General features: G+C 41.9%; 1 protein-coding gene and 1 pseudogene across 2 annotated transcripts; both read left to right on the forward strand.

Annotated features, from left to right (window-relative positions):
- Positions 1-2,586: 2,586 nt before the first annotated feature.
- On the forward strand, positions 2,587-15,782 carry LOC129837595 (E3 ubiquitin-protein ligase RNF144B-like). 2 transcript variants are annotated; one of them, XM_055903888.1, is made up of 9 exons: positions 2,587-3,015; positions 4,049-4,129; positions 6,360-6,663; positions 7,644-7,748; positions 8,376-8,436; positions 12,937-13,150; positions 13,958-14,102; positions 14,501-14,590; positions 14,766-15,782. In XM_055903888.1, exons 3-9 carry the CDS (start codon positions 6,448-6,450, stop codon positions 14,946-14,948), a joined length of 1,014 nt encoding a protein of 337 aa, XP_055759863.1. In that variant the 5' UTR covers positions 2,587-3,015; positions 4,049-4,129; positions 6,360-6,447; the 3' UTR covers positions 14,949-15,782. The 2 variants fall into 2 exon arrangements, with proteins under 2 accessions (XP_055759863.1, XP_055759861.1); XM_055903886.1 differs by lacking the exon at positions 4,049-4,129.
- An 83-nt stretch (positions 15,783-15,865) lies between these two features.
- LOC129837596 (uncharacterized) lies at positions 15,866-22,428 on the forward strand (annotated as a pseudogene).
- Positions 22,429-22,497: the final 69 nt, after the last annotated feature.

Below are 22,497 nucleotides of genomic sequence, written 5' to 3' on the forward strand. Positions count from 1 at the left end.
TCACCTGGAATGCTTTTCCAACAGTCTTGAAAGAGTTCCCACATATGCTGAACACTTATTGGCTGAAGAATCTCAAATATAAAATATATTTTGATTTGTTTAACACTTTTTTGGTTACTACATGATTCCAAATGTGTTATTTCATAGTTTTGATGTCTTCACTATTATTCTACAATGTAGAAAATAGTCAAATAAAGAAAAACCCTTCAATGAGTAGGTGTGTCCAAACTTTTGACTAGTACTGTATATGTCATTTGGACTGGAAGCTATTGAAAATTAGGTTTGTACGTGAATTAATAACCAGAGCTGTAATAGGATAAATATTTGTAGAAAATCAAAGGGGAGGAATAAAAAAATAAAAGTGTACCTTTTATAAGAGAGGTCAAGGAACCCACCACACTTGTCTGTAGACCTGTAGTGTCACGTTCTGACCATAGTTCTTTTGTATTTTGTTTGTTTTAGTGTGGTCAGGGCATGAGTTGGGTGGGTAATCTATGTTTTCTATTTCTGTGTTGGTTTTCTGTGTTTGGCCTGATATGGTTCTCAATCAGAGGCAGCTGTCTATCGTTGTCCCTGATTGGGAACCATATTTAGGTAGCCTGTTTTCTGTTGGGTTTTGTGGGTGGTTATTTTCAGTCTTTGTGTGTCTGCACCAGACAGAACTGTTTCGTTTCGTGTTATTCTCGTTTATCGTTATTTTGTTTTGTTTGTTTAACGTATTCTATTAAAATTGATACTTTTCACGCTGCGCCTTGGTCCTCCTCTCTTCCTCCATACGACGAACGTTACATGTAGCTCATATAGATAGGAAGATATTGGAAGTAGACGTATCACAGGAAATATTCATGTAAAATCAGTGCAATGAAAAATAGCAATTCTAATGTGTTTACTAGGGAGTAGGGAGGTCAGTGAGCTAGCATCGCAAAGAAGGGCTACTGGAAGATGGGTATAAAAATCAGAAATTGAATATCCCTTTGAGCAGGTGAAGTTATTAATTACACGTTGGATGGTGTATCAATATACCCAGTCACTACAAATAAGCAGGCATCCTTCCTAACTTGCCAGAGAGGAAGGAAACTGCTCAGAGATTTCACTATGAAGCCAACGGTGACTTTAAAACAGTTACAGAGTTTAATGGGTGTGATAGGAGAAAACTGAGGATGGATTAACAATATTATAGTTACTCCCTGATAGTAACCTAAATTAAAGAGTGAAAAGAAGGAAGCCTGTGCAGAATACAAATATTCCAAAACATGCATCATGTTTGCAATAAGGCACTAAAGTAAACTGCAAATATGTGTCAAAGAAATTAACTTTATGTCCTGAATACAAAGTGTTCTGTTTGAGGCAAATCCAATGTAACATACTCAGTGATGTGTTATGTTGGATTTGCCTCAAATTAGATCTGTACATGAATTAATAACCACAGCTGTACTTGGTGATATATTTTTAGAAAATCAAAGGTGAGCCATTTTGGAAAGAAATATGAAGGTGTACCTTTGATAAGAGAGGTCAATGAACCCAACACACGAGTCTGTTGATCTGTAACTCATATGGACAGTGAACTATTGAAAATTAGACCTATCATAGGAGATATTTATGTAATATCAGTAAACAAAAATTGCAATTCGAATGTGTGTAGACTACTATGTGGTCAGAGACATAACCTCAAGTGGTTTTAGATGTACATGTTATGTAGATAGGAAGCTATTGAATTAACATTTAAAGCTGTAATAAGAAAAATATTTCTAGAGAATCAAAGGGGAGGAATTATATTTTTTTATAAAATATCTTTGATAAGAGTGGTGAAGGAACTCATCACCATTGTCTGTAGATCTGTAGCTCGTATGGATAGGAAGGTATTGAAGGTCAGACCTATCACAAGAAATATGCCTATAAAATCAGAACTAATTGATGTAGCATGGATGAGTGGGGTCAGTTACTTCACATGATGTGGTTTTACATCTCCATTTCACCTAGATAGGAGGCTTTTAAAAAGTATCCTTGTAAATGGGTCAAACATAGTACCCTTAGTAGTTAGAGGTAACTAATAAAATGCTTGGCCCTTTAGTGACTGGAGTCCCTATACCGTGTGTGTAATCTTCATATAGGGCTAACCCTCCTGAATTGGAATGTAAAAACATATATTTTTTTGCTCACATGCAATCACCGGTATTGCACTTTTATGATGGTCCTCAAACCATCCGAGCACCAGGAAACAGTATATTGCATCCTTCTCGGCTCTGTGAAGGGAAGAGTTTGACTATCGGTAAAAACATAGTGTGTACCTTGCTCTCTACCGTCATCCAATTCTATATTTGTCACTCTCATCATCCTAGCACCTTCCGTCGGAGAGCTATTGACGAGCAAACCCCGATTATCGAAAGTAAAAATAAATTTACTGTGATATTCTACCCGACCAGGAGATATCACAAGATAAGCTTCTGTGGATTTGTAACAATAAGATTCATTATTATGTAGTCAAAAAGGACGAACTCCTGAGGTGAGGGAAGATGCTTGTAGATTTTTGCTTTTATTCTATGCAAGCCGCCAGGGGCAGGCAAGAGGACATTCCACCAATAGCCTACCACTTCCTGGTCAAGCAAGCAGCAGGCAGGGCAGCAAAGCAGCAGGCAGGGCAGCAAAGCAGCAGGCAGGGCAGCAAAGCAGCAGGCAGGGCAGCAAAGCAGCAGGCAGGGCAGCAAAGCAACAAGGACATCGTTGGCTGAACAATATTACACACACACTCGTTATCTGGAAACACGGGACTGACTGTGCATGCCAACACTGATTGCGTTGGTGACTGTAGGCCAGGCAGGGAGGTGTGTCTAGTGCAGTTGGAAGGAAGAGGTAAATGGGTGGTGCTTATGTGAATATCGTGGCGACCGAGCGGAGGTGTTTTGTAGTTGACTGTGTATCAACAGATGTGTCTGTGTCGTAGTAAAAGCACTGCGGCTGTTAATCTGGACAGAAGCAGCTCGTAGGCTACACGAAGTAGGCGACCTGACCGAGGAGGTAGGTCTCTCTCTCTTCCCCCCTCCGTCTCTTTTTCTAGTGTTTCCGTATTTATTGTGACATCTGTGTGACATTTAAATGTCATTTTCAGTGTAAGGAATGGTATAATGTGCGTATGTTGCAGAATTTCAATATGGACCAGTGTCAGTATAGCTACAACCTTGGAAGGTGAAATTGTGTCAGTCAGGCTCATCTTGTATTCTTCTGCTGTCTACTACATGCGAACAATGAGTATATTTCAGATTATTCCTCTATGAATTCTGGATGAAGAATAGACTTTATTAGGGGGATACCCTCATATAAAGAGGTTGTCACTCCCATTTACTGTAGTTTGTACTAGAACATAAATACAGTGTTTGGTAGTAACACAGTAATACAAAAATATGGTTTTGTTTGTTTCTTTGATTCAATTAAACAGCATTTTCATAGGAATTGGAGTAGAAACATTTTGACATTTAGACCCGCATTAACTGCAGCAAGATGAATGTCTTTCTTTCTCTCACTCGCTCACACACACACACACACACACACACACACACACACACACACACACACACACACACACACACACACACACACACACACACACACACACACACAGGATTGTAAGTCCGGCAGCATAGGCCCAGGCCCAGCTGCCTCCTTCCTACAGAACACAGCCAGTCACTCTGTATGTATGGCAACTATTCACCGAGCTGAGATGGTTTTCCGTTTCTGCTTGTGTACTGGACAAGGAGGCTTTGATCCCTGGCTGGGATTCAACCTAGATTTTGATCCATGGAGAATGCCTACAGTATGGTTAGAAACAGAACTCACTATAATGTGAAAGCTGCTGTTAGTCAAAGCAAAGGCCATATGGTTAGTTAGTCAACGCTTGTCTACATCATGATGACGGTATAAACATGTTTGTTGTTGTTGTATGCTACAAGCTAGCGGTTCACTCCAGCTGACCCCCAGATTGTTGTGTCAATGGCTGGATCCAAACACTCCAGTGACATTGGTGATCCTTTCCTCCATTTGTATCATTTTGCAGGTTGCAATATTTCATCAAGATAACAAAAGGGTGAGGAACTTTCCAGGTGGAGAGATAGAGGAAACTGATAAAGCACCACAGGTCTGTTTGTTACTGCTACCTTCCTGTTATGGCTGTGCAGGACAGACAGACTGACAGACTGACAGACAGGCAGGCAGACTGACAGACTGACAGAAGTAGCCAGCATTGTCAGATGTCTTCACCCTGCTCTCCAGTCTCCAGCACAATACAGAAGGGCTTCACTCCTATGAGACAGAGAGAAAGAATGACAGTGCAGAAATAAAATGTGCACATTCAAGTGCAAGTATCAGTGTTTTGCACGTGTGCCATAAATCAATATTAGATAGAGGAGCACAGTAAATTTAGGACAGTGATGTTGGCTCTATTGATTTGGCTGGTATAAATTTGCCTGCCAATTTAAACAGCGGCTGCACTTTGTGTGGAGAATGAGAAACTGTAGATAGACAAATGCATAATCATCACCTTTTTAGCCACTCATTCTGTAATGCTAAATCTATTTGACTACTTAATTCTTTATTTTTCCTCATTGGATTTGAGGGCAGAGAAATTGGCTCTGGGTTTGTACTCTTTCACAGGGCCCAACACCAGATGACCTGAGCTACAGTTAGACCTCTTAGTTAGACTGTCCTCTTCTCTAGCTTGGATTAGCCCAGAACATGTGAAATGGGTCAATCGGCAGCAGCACCACGAGTTTCCTGCTCTTCAATGAATTCTGAAACTAATATTTTCCTTCTGAAACCTGAAAGACACATTTTATTAGTAAAAGGGATAACACCTCTTCTCTTGTTCATCTATTGCAAAGACTGCAAAGATATTACCCATGATTTTGTGTTGCGTGTAGAAGTGTTGTACCGTAGATATCAACAGCCATGTTACCAACGGCTACACACACTAATACTGCTGGAAGGAGGGGGAGTAATGGCTCCTCTGTTCATTAACAGGAAGTGATAATTATATGTTTGGGGCCGCATCCAAAATATGTCTCTGGTTTAAAGTAGTGCACTATTTGGGAAGCAACCTGGAAGTAGTCTCTAATCCTCTCAGCTGTTCTAAACACTATTAGATGATGTGGGGACTGGCGAGGCTATCAGCTGTTCTAAACACCATTAGATGATGTGGGGACTGTGATGTGGGGACTGGCGAGGCTATCAGCTGTTCTAAACAATATTAGATGATGTGGGGACTGGCGAGGCTATCAGCTGTTCTAAACAATATTAGATGATGTGGGGACTGTGATGTGGGGACTGGCGAGGCTATCAGCTGTTCTAAACAATATTAGATGATGTGGGGACTGGCAGGCTATCAGCTGTTCTAAACAATATTAGATGATGTGGGGACTGGCAGGCTATCAGCTGTTCTAAACACCATTAGATGATGTGGGGACTGGCAGGCTATCAGCTGTTCTAAACACCATTAGATGATGTGGGGTCTGGCGAGGCTATCAGCTGTTCTAAACACCATTAGATGATGTGGGGACTGGCAGGCTATCAGCTGTTCTAAACACCATTAGATGATGTGGGGACTGGCGAGGCTATCAGCTGTTCTAAACACCATTAGATGATGTGGGGACTGGCAGGCTATCAGCTGTTCTAAACACCATTAGATGATGTGGGGACTGGCGAGGCTATCATCTGTTTTAACCACCACTAGATGATGTGGGGACTGGCAGGCTATCAGCTGTTCTAAACACCATTAGATGATGTGGGGACTGTGATGTGGGGACTGGCGAGGCTATCAGCTGTTCTAAACACCATTAGATGATGTGGGGACTGGAGAGGCTATCAGCTGTTCTAAACACCATTAGATGATGTGGGGACTGGCGAGGCTATCAGCTGTTCTAAACACCATTAGATGATGTGGGGACTGGCGAGGCTATCAGCTGTTCTAAACACCATTAGATGATGTGGGGACTGGCGAGGCTATCAGCTGTTCTAAACACCATTAGATGATGTGGGGACTGGCGAGGCTATCAGCTGTTCTAAACACCATTAGATGATGTGGGGACTGGCGAGGCTATCAGCTGTTCTAAACACCATTAGATGATGTGGGGACTGGCGAGGCTATCAGCTGTTCTAAACACCATTAGATGATGTGGGGACTGGCGAGGCTATCAGCTGTTCTAAACACCATTAGATGATGTGGGGAAAGGCAGGCTATCAGCTGTTCTAAACACCATTAGATGATGTGGGGACTGGCGAGGCTATCAGCTGTTCTAAACACCATTAGATGATGTGGGGACTGGCGAGGCTATCAGCTGACTGCTTGTCTTCTGTTCTCCACCATCCTCCAGATCATGGAGCACAGCCCTCCACACTTCCTACAGCAGAAGGGCTAAGAGAAGCTTCCAGGCAGCGCTGACTGACCGCTCTGCTCACCCCATGGCCAACAACAGCAGTCCAGCCCGGGGCCAGAGCCAGGGTCAGGGCCCCATAGCCAACAGCAGTCCATCCCAGCCTCTGGGCCAGGCCGGGGCTGTAGTGGCCTCCTCCTCCACCCAGCCTGATGTGGTGGTCTACTGCAAGCTGTGCCTTAGTGAGCACCCCTCAGCAGCAACCAGCGCGCTGCACACCTGTGACTGTGTCTTTTGCACCCCGGTAGGTAGACAACACGAACCTGCCATAACTTCTCTTCTCATATCTGATACTGGGCAGGGAAATGCCTGTATTTTCTATTCTCCCTCTGTTTTCATTCAACAAGACTCAGCATTCATAACAGGACATATCTATCCGAATCAAAAATATATATTTAATCACTGCTTTCCTGAAAGCATTTTGTTTCTCTTTCACTTTTATCTCTGGCAGGCAGTACTCTAGCTGACTTTCTATTGATTGGTGTTCAGTCAGCCTGTATCCATCTGCACTGAGGTGGAAATGATGTGCCTTGACACGGATAGTGAGATATCCTGGCGTGGGGTTGGTTGGCTGGTGCTAATCCCTGCCTGACTTCTGGCATCGCTCAGAGCAGCAGTCTGAGTTGCTAGGCCAAGGTCAAACATAGGGTATATCCCTATGGGGCCTGGAAAGTAGTGCACTATATAGGGAATACGATGCCATTTGGAACACAGCCAAAGAGAGATACTGTCAACACAACACTGGTTACCACTTACCAGTACTATGCACTGATTGACAATAAACCCCATGCCTTCTGCATTCTGCTGTTGCTACAGTAGCTGGGTGAGGCTTGGCGTGACTCTTCTGACAAACAAAACAGCAGGCTTTTGCATGAACAGACACGCAGGACTGCATTTTTTGGCTGCTTTGTCTTTAGCATCAAATCGTTTCTTAGGGACGAGTCTAGTTCAAGTGCTAGTTACTGTATATCTCAGATACTGTCAACATCAACATCAATCCAGGGCCACTTTTAGTTGGTGAACATTGTGGAACGTTGTAGATAAAAATGTAATGATCAGAGCTGACGTGATTCCTTACTCTACATGGCTACAGAGAGGCATGTTTGTTCAGGAACATTTCATAATGTTGTGCGCTGCTGAACATCACCCTGCTCGCTGGTTTTGTCCATAGACATACATATTATTCACGTCTGTGTTTACGTCATTGGTTGTCTGTCCCCTCAGTGTCTGCAGCAGTATGTTCAGCTGGCCATCCGGGAGGGTGGGGGCAGCCCGGTCACATGTCCAGACATGGCTTGTCAGAGGACAGGAGTCCTACTCCACTCAGAGGTAATAGGCTTATACTGGATGTTCTACTGTGTCTGTGACTCAAATGACACCCTATTCCCTTTATAGTGCACTACTTTTGACCAGGGCACATAGAGAATTATATAGGGAATAGGGTGCCATTTTGGACACATTCAAAGAACCACTGGTACACATCAATGTTTAGACCATTTGACTATTACACTGCTACATTGCTATTACACTCATATGTATTTGCCTGTTACCACTAGTAGGGTTGGGTACCGTTGGGTAAGATGAATTTGCCAACCCTTTCTACATCTTACATCATGTCACCTTGAACTTCCAAATGTCATTGTCAGGTGTAAATGGTAAATACTCTACAGCACAGGCCAATGTAGTGTTGCGATCAGGTCAGGGAGTTTGGTAATCAACCAATCTTCTCTTGAAATGATTCTCCCTGTGTTAAATTCTGCATTTCTATAGCATGCAATACATTTCATTTCTGTGGAATGCATTACATTGAAGCCTGGTCTCAGATCTGTTTGTAACAATGACCATAGAAGTTGGCAATACAGCACAAACTGATCTGGGACCAGGCTGGTCCTCCTTTGATTTTAAGACATAATCACAGACATGATCAATTCTGCTTTTTTTTGTGTTGTTTTGCAGATAGCCTGTTTTGCCTCTGCGGATCAGGTTGAGCTGTACCAGCGGCTGGAGTTTGAACGAGGTACGGTACTGTTCATTAGCATTAGCATGCTGGGGAGGTGACTGGTGACGGCTCTCATGGCAACCAGGCTATTTCAGGTCTCCCTCTAGTCCTTATCTTGACTCCCTCCCGTCCCAGTCCAGCTGAAAGGGTCTTGTAATTTTAGTAGCTACTAGAAGGTTCATCAAGCTACCAGAATACCATAAGGCGATTTATAAATAGCAGTTTAAGAATTACTGGATATTATGAAGTTGTTATTGCTCTGTCTGTCCTCAGTTTTTGTTGGTGAAGAAATATGGTTTGTTGTTGTTGGCTTTAGTTTAGAGACAAAAGTAATTTCTAAGAGCTTGAAGAGAAGAAAACAGTGTAGAAATGGTCCCAGCTGGTTTGACATTTACAAATTGGAATCGGGGGTTGGTTGGTTTGCCTTGAGGCAACAACACACTGAAACCAATATTAGTCACCGTTCAGTCATAAATCAAATACCATAAAAATTGGATCTAGGAACAGTCGAACAAAGCGCACAAAATATGTTCTCATGGTGCTACCCTGATAAAGGATAACATGGAATGTGCCTTTGTTACGAAAGCAGTTATAAACCCCACTGAAACCCCTGCCCTGGCACATCTAGGATAAGCAGGCCTACAGTGCCTTCAGAAAGTATTCACACCCCTTGACTTTTTACAAGGTGGGATTAAAATTGATTTAATTGTCATTTTTGTCAACGATCTACACAAAATACTCTAATGTCAAAGTGGAAGAAACATTCTAACATTTGTAAAAAATAAAATAAAAAACACGAATATATCCTGATTTCATAAGTATTTAACCCCCTGAGTCAATACATGTTAGAATCACCTTTGGCAGCGATTACAGCTGTCTTTCTGGGTAGGTCTCTAAGAGCTTTACACACCTGGATTGTACAATATTTGCACATTATTCTTTTTAAAATTCTTCAATATCTGTCAAGTTGGTTGTTGGTCATTGCTAGACAACAATTTTCAAGTCTTGCGATAGATTGTCAAGACGTTTTAAGTCAACTGTTAATAGGCCATTCAGGAACATCCAATGTTGTGTATATTTGTATATTTGGCCTTGTGTTTTAGGTTATTGTCCTGCTGAAAGATGAATTTGTCTCTCAGTGTCTGTTGGAAAGCAGACTGAACCAGGTTTTTCTCTAAGATTTTGCCTGTGCTTAGCTCTATTCCGTTTATTGTTATCCTAAAAAAACTCCCTAGTCCTTGCCGATGACAAGCATACCCATAACATGATGCAGCCAGCACCATGCTTGAAAATATGACGAGTGGTATTCAGTGATGTGTTGGATTTTCCCTTAACATACTGCTTTGTATTCAGGACATAAAGTTAATTTCTTTGCCACATTTAGTGCCTTATTGCGAACAGGATGCATGTTTTGGAATATTTGTATTCTATACAGGCTACAATGTTGTTGATGCATCTTCAGTTTTCTTCTATCACAGCCATTAAACTGTAACTGTTTCACTGCTCAACTGAGGGACCTTACAGATAATTGTATGTGTAGGATACAGAGATGAGGTAGGCATTCAAAAATCATGTTAAACACTATTATTGCACTCAGAGTGAGTCCATGCAACTTATTATGTGACTTGTTAAGCACATTTTTACTCCTGAAGTCATTTAGGCTTGTGTAACGGATGTGAAATGGCTAGCTAGTTAGCGGGTACGCGCTAATAGCGTTTCAATCAGTTACGTCACTTGCTCTGAAACCTAGAATTAGTGTTTCCCCTTGCTCTGCAAGGGCCGCGGCTTTTGTGGAGCGATGGGTAACGACGCTTCGTAGGTGACTGTTGTTGATGTGTGCAGAGGGTCCCTGGTTCGCGCCCGTGTCGGGGCGAGGGTACGGTCAAAAGCTGCGGCTCTTGCAGAGCAAGGGGAACCACTACTAATTCAAGGCCTCTAAGCGAGTGACGTAACCGATTGAAACGCTATTAGCGCGCACCACTGCTAACTAGCTAACCATTTCACATCTGTTACACTTGCCATAACAAATGGGTTGAATACTTATTGATTCAAGACATTTCAGCTTTTCATTTTTTCTTAATTTGTAATTTTTTTGGTCTTTTTTTATATTCTACTTTGGGGTGTGGAGGCCAGTGACACAAAATCTCAATTTAACAAATTTTAAATGCAGGCAGTAACACAACAAAAGGTAGAAAAGGTCAAGGGGTGTGAATACTTTCTGAAGGCCCCCGTATCTAGGATCCTCTACCCTCTATATCTAATACCCTGCTTTGGGTATCATTCTGTTAGGTTCTTATTTCTCAGAGAAAATAACCCACGGACACTAGAGAAGCTTTAACCAAGTTTAATTCTTCCCAAAGGTTCTATACAGCTGTAATCAAACAACCCAACATTTGTTCCATCCAGATATTTATATCCCACTTAAGACACTCCTCCTTCTCTCCAATCCTTACATTTTATGGCTCTACAGGAAGCTAATAAAGAGGGTAACAGGATACCAAACATTTATTACTCCCTGATGAGAATCTGTCCTCACCTCCTGACCTCTCCTTCATCTAATATACAGATGTCCATCTGTCTTTCCTGTATCAACACATCACTCTCCTCTTCTCCATCAAACACATTCCAAAGCCTTCTGGCTGTCTTTCCTGTATCAACACATCACTCTCCTCTTCTCCATCAAACACATTCCAAAGCCTTCTGGCTGTCTTTCCTGTATCAACACATCACTCTCCTCTTCTCCATCAAACACATTCCAAAGCCTTCTGGCTGTCTTTCCTGTATCAACACATCACTCTCCTCTTCTCCATCAAACACATTCCAAAGCCTTCTGGCTGTCTTTCCTGTATCAACACATCACTCTCCTCTTCTCCATCAAACACATTCCAAAGCCTTCTGGCTGTCTTTCCTGTATCAACACATCACTCTCCTCTTCTCCATCAAACACATTCCAAAGCCTTCTGGCTGTCTTTCCTGTATCAACACATCACTCTCCTCTTCTCCATCAAACACATTCCAAAGCCTTCTGGCTGTCTTTCCTGTATCAACACATCACTCTCCTCTTCTCCATCAAACACATTCCAAAGCCTTCTGGCTGTCTTTCCTGTATCAACACATCACTCTCCTCTTCTCCATCAAACACATTCCAAAGCCTTCTGGCTGTCTTTCCTGTATCAACACATCACTCTCCTCTTCTCCATCAAACACATTCCAAAGCCTTCTGGCTGTCTTTCCTGTATCAACACATCACTCTCCTCTTCTCCATCAAACACATTCCAAAGCCTTCTGGCTGTCTTTCCTGTATCAACACATCACTCTCCTCTTCTCCATCAAACACATTCCAAAGCCTTCTGGCTGTCTTTCCTGTATCAACACATCACTCTCCTCTTCTCCATCAAACACATTCCAAAGCCTTCTGGCTGTCTTTCCTGTATCAACACATCACTCTCCTCTTCTCCATCAAACACATTCCAAAGCCTTCTGGCTGTCTTTCCTGTATCAACACATCACTCTCCTCTTCTCCATCAAACACATTCCAAAGCCTTCTGGCTGTCTTTCCTGTATCAACACGTCACTCTCCTCTTCTCCATCAAACACATTCCAAAGCCTTCTGGCTGTCTTTCCTGTATCAACACGTCGCTCTCCTCTTCTCCATCAAACACATTCCAAAGCCTTCTGGCTGTCTTTCCTGTATCAACACGTCACTCTCCTCTTCTCCATCAAACACATTCCAAAGCCTTCTGGCTGTCTTTCCTGTATCAACACATCACTCTCCTCTTCTCCATCAAACACATTCCAAAGCCTTCTGGCTTTCTACAGAGAACCCTTAACTTTCTGTTTTGATTCTATGCTTCTTCTCTATCATTTATTTAATATCTCAGTGTTCAAAATGTCGAACCCAACAATTCTATAGACATACATACAGGTAACTGTCGAAATCAAATAAAGCGTCTAAATAGGATGTTGGGCCACCACGAGCTGCCAGAACATGGCATAGATTCTACAAGTGTCTGGAACTATTGGAGGGATGCAACACCATTCTTCCACATACCATAAATTCCATCATTTTGTGTTTTGTTGATGGTAGAGGAAAACGCTGTCTCAGGCGCTACTCCAGAATCTCTCATAAGTGTTCAATTGGGTTGAGATCTGGTGACTGAAGCACACACACACAGACAGACACATACTCACAAACCCCCTATGCTCCTTTGAGACCCATCTTTCAGTCACTGAGATCTCTTCGAGCCATGGTAGCCAATATAATGGGTAACTAGGCATGCACCAATTTGTAAGTCGCTCTGGATAAGAGCGTCTGCTAAATGACTTAAATGTAAATGTAAATGTAGGCATGATGGATTGTTAAGAGCTTACTTAACTCAGGAACCACACCTGTGTAGAAGCACCTGCTTTCAATATACTTTATATCCCTCGTTTACTAGTGTTTCCTTTATTTAGTCAGTTACCTGTATATGTACATACATATGTGTTTATGTACATCATTGGTATGTTATGTTTCAGGGGTGCAGCTGGATCCTAGTAGAGCATGGTGTCCGGTGTTGGAGTGCCAGGCTGTCTGCAGCATCGGGCCCAGCTCAGAGGGCCAGCCTACGTCCGTGCCCTGTCCAGCCTGCCACACCGTCTTCTGCTCTGGTTGTAGAGGGCCCTGGCAGTACGGGCACGCCTGCACCGAGCACCAGCCTATGACATCATCATCATCTGCCTCAGAGAGCAGGTCAGTCTGTCACAGTCAGGGCACCTTGGTGGAAAAAATATTGTCACAAAAAAACTGATGAATGCTGATTGAAGCAGTAGTTGGCAGTTGTCTTGGCCTTTTGGCCATTTCTGGTGTGCCACAGACAGTGTGCTCAGTGTGTTCCTCAGAAATTCCGTCTGTGTCTCTCTCTATGCTGCATACAGTATTCCACCCCGTCCACCCTTCAATGTGTGTGTGTGTGTGTGTGTGTTTGTTATTGGAAGGTGTGGAGTAAAGCATAATGGAATGCCATTGTGTCCCTGTCAAAGGGGAGGAGTAGGGGAGTCAGTCAGTGAATCCATTTCTGTTGCTTTGACAACGCGAAATGCCTCATGTACTGGAGGAAATGTCCTTGAGTCGATGGATTTAATGTACGAAAGTATAACAACATCAGACAAGACCAGAAAGTGTTCTAAAATCTTAGAATTGAGCCCCAAAGTATGAGAGACAGAATGCCAGTTTGATGTTGTTGTGGGGGATTAACACTATTGGTCCATTTAGTAATACAATGCAGTTAATTCAATCCCTTCTTACCATGGTATTCAGTCAACTGGTTCCCTCATAGTTAAGCCGCCAATGAACATTAGTGCTAAATAAAGATGCCAGTCTGTGCCTCAGCTCCCATGGTTTAACACTGCTAACACCATATAATTATATTTACACTATAATGTATAGACATTATTAACATTCTTATTCATATCTGTCTGAACCCACTCTCCCTCACCTCCCCCACCACCTCTCCCCCCATCTCCCCCACCTCTCCACCCCTCATTCACCTGTCCCCAGGGGCCGGTCATGCAGTGACTCTGATCTGCCCATCAAGCAGTGCCCCATGTGTGGTGTGTACATCGAGAGGAACCAAGGCTGTGCCCAGATGCTGTGTAAGAGCTGCAAACACACCTTCTGCTGGTACTGTCTGCAGAACCTGGATGTAAGTCCACATACAGTGATAAATGCTTCAATAAGTCTGAACCTACATGTTGTATGTTAATGGTGATACTGTATTCCTCTATGTTAAAGGTGAAATATTTTTGAGGCACTATGATAACTGTTATATGTTAAGGTGATATATTTCTGAGGCACTATGATAACTGTTGTTATATGTTAAGGTGATATATTTCTGAGGCACTATGATAACTGTTAAGGTGATATATTTCTGAGGCACTATGATAACTGTTGTTATATGTTAAGGTCATATATTTCTGAGGCACTATGATAACTGTTGTTATATGTTAAGGTGATATATTTCTGAGGCACTATGATAACTGTTGTTATATGTTAAGGTGATATATTTCTGAGGCACTATGATAACTGTTGTTATATGTTTAGGGTGATATATTTCTGAGGCACTATGATAAGGGGCCATGCAGGAACAAGCTGGGCCACTCCCGAGCCTCCGTCATGTGGAACAGAACACAGGTGAGGTGACTCTTCTCATGTTACACCCCAGTAAACCAGGAAATTTGTGTTTTGCTATATCAAGTTTTCTTGTATGCCTGAAATAACAGTAATTGGCCTGACATTAAGTATGTGACATTCACATTTATTGGCCTCCTGCTAAACACCCTGTGTGTGAACCCTGTCCTCTTGGCAGGTGGTGGGCATCCTGGTTGGCGTCAGTGTCATCGTGCTGGTGGCCTCTCCTCTCCTCCTGCTGGCTTCACCCTGCATCCTGTGCTGCCTGTGCAAGCCCTGCCGAGGCAAAAAGAAGAGGAGGAAGAAGAAAGAGCTCACGCAGACAGACATACAGCCAGAACTCAGTCCCACCAAGTCATAAAGAGAGACTGCTCCTTCTCACCACGGTCTGGGAATGGATCCATTCAGTCAATTCAGGAACTGATTTTAATTCATGAATGAAAACACTTAATTGAAAAGAATGGGGTATTTTCCAACTCATTGAATTTTAAATAATGTTATTGAATTGACAGAATTGAAAACTGACTAGTACCCTGATTGCCACCATCTCACACACACATACAGTACAGGACCGCTGTCTACCACCCTCATGTGCCAAACGTCACCATGCCAAACCAGTCTTCTTACAGTAGGTGCACAAGTGCCTCCATCCTACAGTGCCTGGTATTTGGTGGTATTTGTTTTTCCTTCCATTATATTATGCAAAAATGTGTGTTGTTTATGAAAAGAATGACTGTATGTAACATAGGGAAAAATCCTTAACCAATGCAAAACATTGTTTCATAATGTGCTGTGGAAACTGCATTGTGCACTGTATTGGGTACTGGGAGAAAAATGGCTCCATCCCAAATGGCACCCTATTCCCTACATAGTATGCTACTTTTGACCAGTCCCTGGTCAAAGGTGTGAACTATAATGGGAATAGGGTGCCATTTTGGAAGTAACCAATGATATAGGGCTTCAAAGGTGCACATAGAAATATTTTCTGCTGCTGACAGATTCCACCTGGAATTCCAGACCAAATTTCTGTTGGATTCTATATACTACTACTACTACTACTATAATGTATGTAAATATGTATTTATGGAATTGTGTATATGGTGTCCTGTCTTGTTTCTACTTTTTTCGTTGATGTTTCTGCATCAGATATTTTGTAAAAGATCCATTGTAATTGAAATAAACATCAGATATTGGACATGCCCTGGCTGCATAATAGTATGGCCCACTTAAATGTTTGTTTGCAGGTTGTTATATAATCTTGTTTATAATAATTTATAACATGACCTTTCGAGATTCACCCAGTCATAGGCCTGGTTGTCTTCATCATCTTGCTACTGAAGACTAGAACTATAGTAAATTGGGCCCTAAAGAGGTCGTACAATGTGAATGACTGCAATAATGTTGCAATGTATAGATTAGCCTATCAGATCCAAAGTCTACCACGGAATTTGGTAGTGACAGTTAGCGTTGACCAAAGAAGACGGTGATAGAGCTGACTAGTTTGTGGGTTTTGAAAGGCGGTTTGATGCTGTCAAACGGGACCAAAAATTACTATTTTGATAAAAATCTAAACTGTTAGTGTTCTGCTGGATACCAGAGACACCTTGTGGTAGATGTGAAGATTGCGTTTCTTATTTTCGATCAAGACGAAGTGGAACTTCAAGGGGAAAACTCACAGATGATCTGAAGTTCTTAAAAGTATTTGACATGGCTACGGAAACAGAATTCTTTCCTGGTAATCATTCTTTGCTTCAATTATAGCACACTTCTTCCTCAATATAGGTTCTATATAAGCTTTAAGTCAGTGGCAATTGACCGCTAAGAACCCTGCAAACAAGAGCTGAGATTGGAAGTTTCATTCACAAAACAATAACTGGAAATGTTTTTCGTCGTGCATTGCAGTTAGATGCTTTATAAATGTGAAGTTTCTGCAATATTAACAGGGAAACCCGATTTTCCAAGGCAATGTTTTATTTTTGCTTGATTTGGACTGAAACAGGTGCCGGTATTGTGTCTAAAATCTCTCCCTTCCCAGAATTCCCCCCCTTCGCGTGAACGCGCACACACTAAATTCTTCATTGCTTCGACTTGCTTGCTAGTTTAGATTTCTGCTCTTTACTCAGTTTAGTCTACATTTCACTGATTTTAGTAGCAGAAAGCATTTTTTATTTGTGTTCTTGAAGGAAGCTGTCAATGATCACGTTAGGCTGCGTTTCATTTAAATATTTTATGGTGGTTTGATCGCGGGGGAGGCACTTGTAATGTCTGCAGTTTTCGTTTTGGCTATTTGTTTCAAGTGTATTAGTCAATAAATAAATCTCTTTGCCAAAATTCGTCATCTCTCCCATTTTTTGACTAGTAGTTGTGAAATTTTTATTTATTGCCTACATGGCCTATGTTTAATATAACACATACATTAATTGTTCATTTCGATTGCCTATCCTGACGTGAAGTTTGTTCTCTAGAAAGTAATTGACTAGCCACATAATTAAGGAAATAAGGGGGGAAGGGTTTCGGCAAGGCTATTTTCTTGCCTGTCGAAATTCTCTCCCCCCATTATATCCTGGGACTGCAATGCTTGGCACACTTCATAATAATTTTTGGTAGCTCATGTTGACCAGTAGTGTGTGACAGAAAGTATTTGACTCTAGCCACAAAATTAAGGAAATTAGAAGGGGAGGGAGAATTTCGGTAGGTAAAGAAAATAGCCTTGGTGAACCCCCTCCCCACTTCTAATTTCCTTAATTTTGTGGCTAGAGTCAAATACTTTCTGTGGAGGGAGTAAAATGTAGGCAAGCAATAAACATTTCAGAACAACTACTATTCGAATAAGACATGGGAGAGATGATGAATTTTGGCAAAGAGATTTATTTATAGACTAATACACTTGAAACAAATAACCAAACCGAAAACTGCAGACATTACTAGTGCCTCCCCCGCGATCAAGCCGACGTAATTAAAAAAGAAACGCAGCCTAACGTGATCAGAAAAATCAATTTGCAAGCAAGTCGCAGCAATGAAGAATTGTGCGCGTTCACGGGAAGGGGGGTTCTCGGCACAACACCTGTACTTAGCTCCGGTGAGCTCCTTCCCAAATCAAGCACTGTTCGAGTTAGTTCTGGGTTAACCGAGATTAATGTATCACACAGGTATTCCGAAGATTCCATATGTACCCAACGCTGGAGCTCGAAACGTCTTGTGTTTCCAACACTACAACGCAGAATAAGTAGGTGTGGCGAACTTGAAAGAAGGGCTGTGTGTGTCAGGTGTCATGGAAGTGTCTTTTGTCTTCTTGTTGCACAGTGAGACGCTACCTCCTTTACACACCTGAAGGATCCCACCTGAGGTTTTCATAGCAGGCTTCATGTAACTGTTTATCTGTGCAGGTGCTGCTGGGCAGACATATGGAGGACTGGCTGAGATTCTCAGTCTGTTACTGGCACTCCTTCTGTGGGACTGGTAATGAATGTTCACTAACACACATTGATTGCTTCAGGTCACTCTCATGTATACTGTACATAGACTACAGAAACATTTGTACATTTAATTCAATAAATCACTGTCTCTTTCATTAAAAAACAACCCCGATCTCATCATGGGTCTGTCACGATGACTTCATGTGATGTATTTTGTTTTCCTCCATTTGACCCACCACCAGGTGCTTAGCCTTTTCGGTTCCAGACACTACACAGACCCTGGAATGAGGGTGCTTCCCCCATGGAATGTGCCAAGAAGAGACTCCATGCAGCCTTTCAGTTCTTCACCAAACTTGGTGTGAGTGAGCTTCCACCCAAATACTGTACCTTTAAAACTTTGTATTTTAGAATGTACCGCTTTAAAAAAAATAAAGAAACCATATTGATTCATGTATATGTTCTTTTAAGGTGAAGTACTACACGTTTCATGACAGGTATTGTCACATTGTTCCTACAGTATCAAATCAATTAATCTTGGTAGTTGGTAGAGACATTGATAGAGTGGCCATTTATGCCTTAAAGAAGTAGCACCCGTCCAAGATGCTTGTTCTCTCACCCATGGTCATTGTATACTAACTGATCTATGTTACCCTCCTATCCATCCTGTTGTATAGGGACATGTCCCCTGAAGGAAGCACTCTGGAGGAATCCAACAGCAACCTGGATGAGATGACAGACCTGGCCCTGCAGCTGCAGAATAGGACTGGGGTCAAGGTGCTGTGGGTCACCTGCAATCTGTTCGCTCACTCAAGGTCAGCTTTCCTCATCAACCTTAGTCATTTTTACACTCCAAAGGTTATTTTCACACTTCAAAGTGGAAGAGATGATAATCTGTTGTAGGCTGTATAATAGAGGATATATGGTATATTATTGGCTATATGCATAATATTTATGTCTAATTGTCCAGATTTCATGATGAAGCCATCTCTTTGCTATTTGACTTGGAGCCTACATTTCTTTTTAATAAATTTTTATTTATTGCCAATACCATAGGTACATGAATGGAGCAGCGTCCAACCCTGACTGCCATGTTTTGGCCTATGCTGGGGCCCAGGTGAAGAAAGGACTGGATGTAGCCAAGAAGCTGGGAGCAGAGAACTTTGGTGAGATGAGAGAAGAAATAATATCTCATAATTAACCACCATGACTTCACTGACCCTGTCTTTGCCACCACCTAACCTGGTGCATGTATTTTTGTCTCCTTGTGCAGTCTTCTGGGGCGGCAGGGATTTTACTCGATACACAACACTGATGTTGGCACTGAACTGAAACACATGGCAAACTTTTTCAAAATGGCTGTCAGTAAGTAGCTAGTACTGCTGTGTGTGTGTAATACATTGTTACCATAATACTGTACCAAATTTTAACTGTCACCTACCATTTGCAGATAATAACCTTATTGTGTATCAGAGTACAAGGAGAAGATAGGGTTGAAGTGCCAGTTCCTCATTGAACCCAAGCCTAAAGAGCCATGTAAACATCAGTACAACTATGGTAAGGCTTTTAGCTGTATAACGCAACATTAACATAATGTACACATTGTAAGGATCTACTATGTGGTTACTGTTGAACTATGGATGCCCTCGAGTCAGTTTCTGCATTACTAACCACATCTAACAATTAAGATGCTAGAAAATGTCTGATGCCTTTAATTTCCATGTTACATCGTTTGTACATGTTGCCGTTTCACCTTTTTATAGATGCAATGAGTGTCATATGCTTCCTGAAGCATTATGAACTAGACAGCCATTTCAAGCTGAACATCGAACCCAACCACACCACTCTGGCTGGGCATTCCTATGAACATGACGTCGTCATGGCCTCTGTAAGTCGCCATGTTGACTTTCACGTCTCCCAAACCGACCCCCTATTCCCTGCTCTCTACATCGATGGACTTGTGTAGGTCTGAAGAGATAGAATATGTCGAATCAATATGTTAATGCTCCACCTTGCCCTCTGATAGGGGAGTTATAATTTTCACCATATTTCTTACACCTTTCAGAAGTACATAGAGGGTAGGGCCTAGTGGTCTTTTTTGGACTGGGTGGTTGATGTCATTCCTGGTAATCTGGATGTTCCAGTCCAGTTAACCTAATAAGCCTGTTGTTCTGGTGTGTAGGTTTGGCATGCTGGGCTCTGTGGACTCCAACACGGGTTCTCCTGACCTGGGCTGGGACACAGACCAGTTCCCCATGGACATCAGGAACACCACCATGATCATGAAGGTGACATAGGAGATAATGTATGCACACACACACACACAATTACTAATAAAGTTATTTTATGATGATACCTATCAGAACGTCAGCAGAAAGAACATAAGAACATGCATGGTTCTATCTTCCCCAGACTGTGATAGAGCAGGGTGGTCTGCAGCCGGGGGGTCTGAACTTCGATGCTAAGGTGCGTAGGGAGTCCACGGACCTGGAGGACCTGTTCATAGCCCACGTCGGAGCCAAGGACGCCTTCGCACGCGGCCTGAGGAACGCAGTCAGGATCATAGAGGAAGGAGTTATCACCAGCATGGTCAAGGGAATGAGGCATCATTTTCATTCATTAATTCGTTCACATATTCACTTAATCACTGGGATGGTCAAGGTACTAAAACAATATATAAATTAATTTATTCATGGACTTAACCTTATTTTACCAGGTATGTTGGCATTGCAAGAAAACAAAATGTACTATCTGTGCTAAAGAATGTTTATGTATTAGCTAGCTATGCTCAAACTATATCAGCTTTCCCACACAACATCACTGTCTTCTGACAGGAGCGCTACATGAGCTTCAGCCATGGGATTGGTCAGAAAGTAGAGGATGGCAGCACCTCATTGGAGGAGCTGGAGGTGAGGTCACTAGTGGAATAACAACATAGTACCATCTCTACAGCACTCATGTGTTTGTAACAACACTGTTGATTCAATGCTACCAAATCAGTATGTTAATGGCAGTTTTTGTTGTTTATTCTCAGGACTTTGTCAAGCAAAATGGGGAGCCCAAAGTCACATCAGGCAAACAGGAGAAATATGAAACCGTCTTTAACCACTACCTGTGAAGACATGTGGTGAAGACTTGTTTGACCATGACACCCCTTGTCCTGAGTGGTATAGTGTCCATCCAGACCTTTCATAATCGTATTCATACACAGTGTTATAGTTTCACGTGACTAACTATTATTACAGTTATAGTATAAAGAATTAATCAGTGGATGAGTCTTGTGAATGTGGACTATTTTAAAGCACACTCCTGTAATGTTGACATATGATTAGATTGAGGCCATCAATGGTAAAGACCAGAAATATGAATTTAATGGGAGTATAAATTATATGGCATTTCAAATATTGAATTAATTAATTGATCACTGATCGATTGGTAGTTTTTTATACTTGAGTTGAATAAAAAGAAAACCCTATTGGGTCAGTGCTTTGCATTACTATTATAGTTATTAAAATAAATAAATATATATAGTGTTGGTACTTGGCTTCTAATGTTAGAGTAACATTAAACATGTCCGTGTAGGGGTCTTGGCAAAGAGGCTTTCAAAAAAACGTTATACAATATTTAATAAGGCTGCCCAACATAAACTAGGATGCCCTCAGAAATAAAATACATGTTTGTATTGATATCCTACTTATCTACATAATCACCCCAAGGCAAGGTATGTAACACAATCCATAACAGAGTTATTTCCTATGTCTGGCAAAGAGTACTGACTGCGAACCGGTTTGGTAACTTCCTCCGTAGTGTAACATTGTAGACCGATAGACCCCTTTCCAGCATGACACACTGACAGTAAGAAAGATAACGCCATCTGCGCGCATTCAACATAGCCTACATTTACGTTTGTATTACTTATAAATAAAATAACTTTTTGGGGTTCTCATACGCTTACAACGATGTTTTGATTCTTGCTTGAACAGTCGCTAAGATTATTTGGTTGTGATCTTTGCAAAATAACTATTTTGGATGCAGCAGTTGTTAGCTAGAATGCTAACGCTCGTTGACATAGGCTTTAACAAAAGCCATGTTACTGGTTGAAGGTGAAGTTTAAAAAAAAGTATAATGCAGTTGATTTGCGATGATGACACAAGCATTATATTAAGCAAGACATTCATACAAGGCTTAAAATCCAATTATAACAAAAAAGTAGTATGAAATGCACTCATAAGCAACATGTAAATATAGGCTTTCCCCCCTGTGTTCTATAAGAACTTCCCCTTGTTCTGCCATCAATTTACGCGCATCGCCCTCGTGTGGCAAAGTTTGCAAACACAGAAACGGGTCTATAGACACCTTTCCAGTGACATCATATCATACTATCCTCTCTCAGCCAGCGCTCCAAACCAGCAGCCGAGGATTGGCCAATGGCCTGATAGCGTGAGCTCTGCTCACCGATGTGCTGTTCCTGATTGGACGGTTCAGATACAGAGGGCC

Source organism: Salvelinus fontinalis, chromosome 38 (genome assembly GCF_029448725.1).
Source record: "Salvelinus fontinalis isolate EN_2023a chromosome 38, ASM2944872v1, whole genome shotgun sequence".
Classification (NCBI taxonomy): domain Eukaryota; kingdom Metazoa; phylum Chordata; class Actinopteri; order Salmoniformes; family Salmonidae; genus Salvelinus; species Salvelinus fontinalis.

Bases quoted from the DNA above. Each gene is read 5' to 3' on its own strand.
- LOC129837595 (XM_055903888.1), top strand. From the start codon at position 6,448: ATGGCCAACAACAGCAGTCCAGCCCGGGGCCAGAGCCAGGGTCAGGGC. The intron at 6,664-7,643 runs GTAGGTAGACAA...CTGTCCCCTCAG, and splicing joins ACTGTGTCTTTTGCACCCCG to TGTCTGCAGCAGTATGTTCA. The intron at 7,749-8,375 runs GTAATAGGCTTA...GTTGTTTTGCAG, and splicing joins GAGTCCTACTCCACTCAGAG to ATAGCCTGTTTTGCCTCTGC.